General features: G+C 47.8%; 1 protein-coding gene across 1 annotated transcript in view; it reads left to right on the top strand.

The window, feature by feature from the left end:
• Positions 1-5846, top strand: part of LOC107106586 (zinc finger protein 568-like) — a 40450-nt gene that overhangs the window by 15709 nt on the left and 18895 nt on the right. The window contains exons 3-7 of the mRNA XM_015406766.1: positions 3-13; positions 1930-2050; positions 2425-2507; positions 4601-4727; positions 5167-5274. Of these exons, the coding sequence (XP_015262252.1) occupies positions 3-13; positions 1930-2050; positions 2425-2507; positions 4601-4727; positions 5167-5274 (450 nt within the window). The remainder of the gene's footprint in view (positions 1-2; positions 14-1929; positions 2051-2424; positions 2508-4600; positions 4728-5166; positions 5275-5846) is intronic.

Raw genomic sequence — 5846 nt, forward strand, 5'->3', positions numbered from 1 at the left:
TTGGAAATGGCAGGTGAGGTTATATTTAATCCCTTGAGGTTCTAGTGGGGTGTAGAACAGCTTGGGTTATCGATATTGAGTGAAATTTCTAGCCCAGCTTGATATACTGGGAGCAGAGAAGAACTGTTTGAGATCTGCATTGCCAACTGGCCAGGAAAGAAAAGCAGGCTAGTCTTGTGCCTTTTGATTTACAGTTCCATATCCCAGTGTAACTAGAGGTTGTTTATAATTGGTTAATTGTTATGAAATAATTTAGCTTTAAAAATATTATGTCTAGCCTGGAGAGGAGACGACTGAGTGGTGATATGATGACCATTTTCAAGTACTTGAAGGGCTGTCATATAGAGGATGGTGTGGAGTTGTTTTCTGTTGCCCCAGAAGGTTGGACCAGAACCAACGGGTTGAAATTAAATCAAAAAGAGTTTTTGGCTAAACATTAGGAAGAACTTCCTGATGGAGCAGTTCCTCAGTGGAACAGGCTTCCTCGGGAGGTGGTGGGCTCTCCATCTTTGGAGGTTTTCAAGCAGAGGCCAGATGGCCATCTGACAGCAATGCTGATTCTGTGAACTTAGGCAGATCATGAGAGGGAGGGCGGGAAGGGTTGCCGCAGGGCTTAGTTCTCGTGGCCCTTTCTTACACGCCCAGGGAAATGCTGATCGCCACTTTGGGGTCAGGAAGCAATTTTTCTCCAGGCCAGTTTGTCCAGGGATCCTGGAGGATTTTTGTTGTCTTCTTGGCATGGAGCAGGGGTCACTGGGGTTGTGGGGGGGGGAGGTATTTGTGAATTTCCTGCATAGTGCAAGGAGTTGGACTAGATGACCCTAAAGGTCCCTTCCAACGCTATGATTCTATGTGTGTTCATAGAAGGAGCTCTCTCAGTCCCACCTACCTCACAGGCAATATTCCCTCTAAGATGTGGAGTCCTGCGAGCAAAAATTCTACTTTGTGAGCTACTAGCCTTACAGTTGTGAGCAAGCCATTTGGCTGCGGCATAAATTAGTTTGCTCTGGAGCCCTCCTTCCTGAGCTAAGACGAAAATGTGTGAGCCGGAGGCTAAGAAACTGTGAGCTAGCTCACACTAACTCAGCGTAAAGGGAACACTGCTCACAGGGTGTCTGTTGTGGGGAGGGGAGGGGAAAGGAGATTGTAAGCCGCTCTGAGACGCCTTCAGGCAGTGAAGGGCAGGGTATAAATCCAATCCTCTTCTTTTCTCTTATACTATGATTAAGCAGTGCTAGGAACTTCGATAATTTTATCAGATTTGAGAGTTGATAATCGTCCTTTAATAGAGGAATCCTGGAGAACTCGGCTGCTAAACAGTTTGCACAGTTTGCATAGCTTTGAATAGGCACTGCCTTTTGAAACTGTTTAGTCTGGATTCTCTGACTGGATGTGGGAGTAAATATATAGTGCTGTGTGACAGGGCCATGGCTCAGTGGCAGAGCCTTTGCCTAGCGTGCAGAAGGTCCCAGGTTCAATCCCCAGCATCTCCGGTTAAAGGATCTGGCAGTAGGTGATGGGAAAGACTTCTGCCTGGGACCGCTGCCAGTCTGAATAGGCAACACTGACTTTGATGGACCAAAGGTCTCATTCAGTATAAGGCAGTTTCGTGTGTTCATCTGGCATGTAGGTTGTGCCGTCACTGCCACAGACATTGGTGATGAGTCAGCATCGTCAGTAGTTTATTACAATCCGAGGTCAGAAGTCAGATTCATCAGGCGATACAGATATTACTAGATGTCAGAATATACTTAATATCAAAACTTATTTGCCAAGACAAAATTTGTTCTGGTCATGCTGGGTGTGAGGTGATGAGTGAGAACCCAGTCCTTGAGCTATTCCTACAAACGAAAAGGATTTTGAGGAGCGGGAACAGAAGTGGCGTTGATCTGTCACCCTTCCTGAGCAGGGTTTTCCTTTCTGTTCCAGGAACCCTTGCAGGGGCTGATCAGGGGCTCTCCGGCGGAGGAAGGGGCTCCCTCAGACTTTGATCAGAGACCGGCCGTCAAAGAAACCAAACAGAACAGCAACAGAGATGCTGGTTTGCTGGGTAAGGCCTCCGAGAATCGTTGAGACTTATTTACTCCTCAGAGTAAGCTGCGGGGATCACGTCCCAACATGTTCTTGAGTAAACATATATTTTGTTTCCCATTTATGGGGCCATTTAGGCTCCTCACGAGGAAAGGAAGAGGGTGAAATCCTAGTATATTTTAAAATGTAGACTGAAGGACAGGGAACTCCGCTTGGTGCAGTTTTTCCTCATTCCTGTGTGAGAACACCCACCTTGCGAAATTCCTTTTTCTGTTTGTGTTACCGGAAAGTACAAAAACTACACTCTGTTGCTCCTGATTACCTTAGGTAAGATGGAACTGATGGTTTTCTCTCCCGGGCCTTTTCTAAATTCTCTCTCTTGTCTCTTTTTAGGCAGTGGAATGAGGTGCCCCAATGATTCCGAGATCTCCCTTCCTTCCAAAGAACAGGAAACTACCAGAGCTGGGCCGACGGAGGTATGTGAACTTGCGGTGGGTGAATCCAGGCTTAGACCTAAGATATAAACATCCAGACATTATGTGTATTTATGTTTTCTTGTGGAATTATTTAATATATACTTTATTTTAAATGTTTTAATATCAAAACATTTTGATTCTACCACCTGGGGAACCCTGTTTGGGTGGAAAGGTGGCATAGAAATGTTTTAAATAAACAAAGAGAAAATACACTCCAAAAGTCCTGTGCTGGATCAGACCAGTGGTCCATCCAGTCCAGCATCCTTTTCTCCCACAGTGGCCAGATAGATACTCTGGAAGACCTACAAGCATGGATATGTTGGTCGAAGCTTCTCCCTTCTGTTGCCTCTCAGTGACTGGTATTCAGAGGTATATCGTGTCCAAGCAGGGAGGTTCTCTTTAGCCGTCATTTCCAGTAGCCTCAATGGACCTTATCCTTCAGTTTGGTGTAGTGGCTAAGTGTGCAGATTCTACTCTGAGAGAACCAGGTTTGATTCCCAACTCCTCCACTTGCAGCTGCTGGATGACCTTGGGCAAGCCATAGTTCTGTCAGAGCTGTTCTCTCAAGGACAGTTCTGGAAAGAGCTCTCTCAGCCCCACCTACCTCACAGGGTGTCTGTTGTGGGGAGGGGAAGGAGTTTGTAAGCCCCTCTGAGACTCTGAGTGAAGGGCGGGGTATAAATCCAAACTACTACTCCTCCTCCTCCTCTTCTTGAATTTGTCAAATCCATTTTTAAGCTAGTGGCTGTTGAGTGGTTGTTGTAGTGAATCCCACAAGTAAGCGATACGTTCTGTGATTGTTTTTCTCTTTTCCATCCAAAATGTACACAAGAACATGAGGAGAGCCCTGTTGGATCAGACCAGTAGTCCCTCTAGTCCAACATCCTGTCTCACACAGTGGCCAGCCAATTCCTCTGGATGGCCAACAACAGGGTATAGAGGCCGAGGCCTTCCCCTGAGGTTGCCTCCTGGCCCTGGGACTCAGAGGATCAGTGCCTCTGAATGTGGAGGTTCCCCGTGGCTAGTAGCCATTGATAGACCTCTCCTCCGGGAATCTATCTAATCTCCTTTGAAAGCTGTTTATTCCTGTGGCCATCACTACATCCCCTGGTAGTGAATTCCACATTTCAATCACTCTCTGTAGGATTTCCTTTTGTCCGTCCTGAATCTACTGCCCATCAGTTTCATTGGATGCCCTCGAGTTGTAGTATTTTAGGGCAGGGAGAAAAAATTCTCTTTGTCAACTGCGATCCAACTTTATTCCATGACCCTAAGTTTGGTGTAGTGGTTAAGTCCGCGGACTCTAATCTGGGAGAACCGGGTTTGATTCCCCACTCCTCCACTTGCAGCTGCTGATGTGACCTTGGGTCAGTCACGAGCTCTGGCACAGCTGTCCTTGGAAAAGAGCCGTTTGTGTCAGAGTTCTCTCAGCCCCACCCACCTCACGGGGTGTCTGTTGTGGGGAGGGGAAGGGAAAGGAGATTGTAAGCCGCTCTGAGACTGAAGGGCGAGGTATAAATCCTATCTCCTCCTCCTCCTCCTCCTCCTCCTCCTCCTCCAGTGGCCAGAAATACCAGTGCCATCAGGAGGTCCACCAGTGGGGCCAGGACATTAGAAGCCCTCCCACTGTTGACCCCCCCCCCAAGCACCAAGAAGACAGAGCATCACTTGCCCCAGAGCCCCTATCTATACCTTGTGGCTCTGAGACTCCTTCAAGTAGTGAAGGGCGAGTTATAACTCCTATCTCCTCCTCCTCTCCTCCTCCTCCTCCTCTTCTTCTTCTTCTTCTTCTTCTTCTTCTTCTTCTTCTTCTTCTTCTTCTTCTTCTTCTTCTTCTTCTTCTTCTTCTTCTTCGTATTCTAAGAGCAGGACAAAGATTCCCTCCACATGATGAGTCCTTAAGTCATCTTTTCTCTAAAGTGCCCAACACTTCACCTTTTAGTTTTGGGGAAGGTGTTTAACCACCTTGATCAGCTCTGTATGCCTTTTTTTGCCCCTGGGTTATCAGAAACATCTGAAAATGGGGCGTTCTTCCGAGTCCCCTTCTATACAAGGGACTTGGAGTCAAGGGTGGAAATGTTCTTCCCTTTCAGGCACCGGTGACCCTCAAGGAGACGAGCATGTCTGTGCACGTGGTTGAGCCGGCTCTGGCAAAGCCCAGCCAGAGGACAATGTTTTGGCAAGTCATGCAGGAAGACGAGGGGAATGCAGATTCTCTGGGTAAGGAACACTCCTCTCTCGGATCCAGTAGATGCCAGCATTCTGAGAACTCCTGTATACCTGTGGTGGCGTGGCTGTTACGTCACTCTGATTGTGTGGGACCTTAGGCCAGGGATCCCCAACCTTTTTTGAGGCCGTGGGCACCTTTGGAATCCTGACACAGCGTGGTGAGCACAGCCGTAACATGGCCGCCACAAAATGGCTGCTGCACAGCCAATCACATCTCTAATGGCCAATCAGAAGCCTAGCTGGGCAAACGCCCCTTTTGGCTCCACCCACTTTCTAAAGACATTTGGTGGGCACCAGGAGAGATGTTGGCAGGCACCATGTTGGTGACCCCCCCGCCTTAAGCCATCTGCTCCAAAACTGTAAAGCATGAAACGACTATTATGATCACTTGATCAGCATAACGCTCTGTTTCTCCTTCCCTCTTTTCAAGAGGGACTTTTGGTTCCTAAATCTGACCTTGCCTCCCACCTGGAAAAAGACGGCGAGATGTTCGTTCAGTTCCCAGAGGAAAGCGAGAGGCTCCCGGGCCGAGATCCAGGTAAGGGGCTTGAGCTGGCGATTCTTGCAGCCTGGGCGGAAAGACATCCATCACACAGGCTCTTATTTTCCCACTGCTAGCAGAGGAGGAATGAGTTGTGCAGAATGAACAGACCTGCTTGTGTCTTATTCTTTGATTCCCCTTCAACTTCAGGAAAAAATGGCAGAAGGTGAAATTAGGATACTTGAGGGACGGGTTTCTTGTCCTCAGGCAAAAATAAGCTTGAATGTGAATGGATGGTGCTTGAAAAGATCTCAGACCCTATGAAGGTTAGGAGAAAGATGACTTGGGGGGGGCAGAGGTGGGTAGAGAGAGAGTGATGAAATTATGCATGGTGTAGAGCAGGGGTGGGCCAAACTGTGGCTCAGGAGCCACATATGGCTCTTTTTGTAGCAGGAACTCCTTTGCATATTAGGCCACACACCCCTAATGTAGCCAATCCTCCAAGAGCTTACAGAGCTCTTCTTACAGGAGCTACTGTAAGCTCTTGGAGGATTGGCTACATTAGGGTGTGTGTCGCCTAATATGCAAAGGAGCTCCTGCTACAAAAAGAACCCTTTCACACATATTGT

The sequence above is a fragment of the Gekko japonicus genome, unplaced genomic scaffold, assembly GCF_001447785.1.
Source record: "Gekko japonicus isolate JY-2015 unplaced genomic scaffold, Gekko_japonicus_V1.1 scaffold542, whole genome shotgun sequence".
Taxonomy (NCBI): Eukaryota; Metazoa; Chordata; class Lepidosauria; order Squamata; family Gekkonidae; genus Gekko; species Gekko japonicus.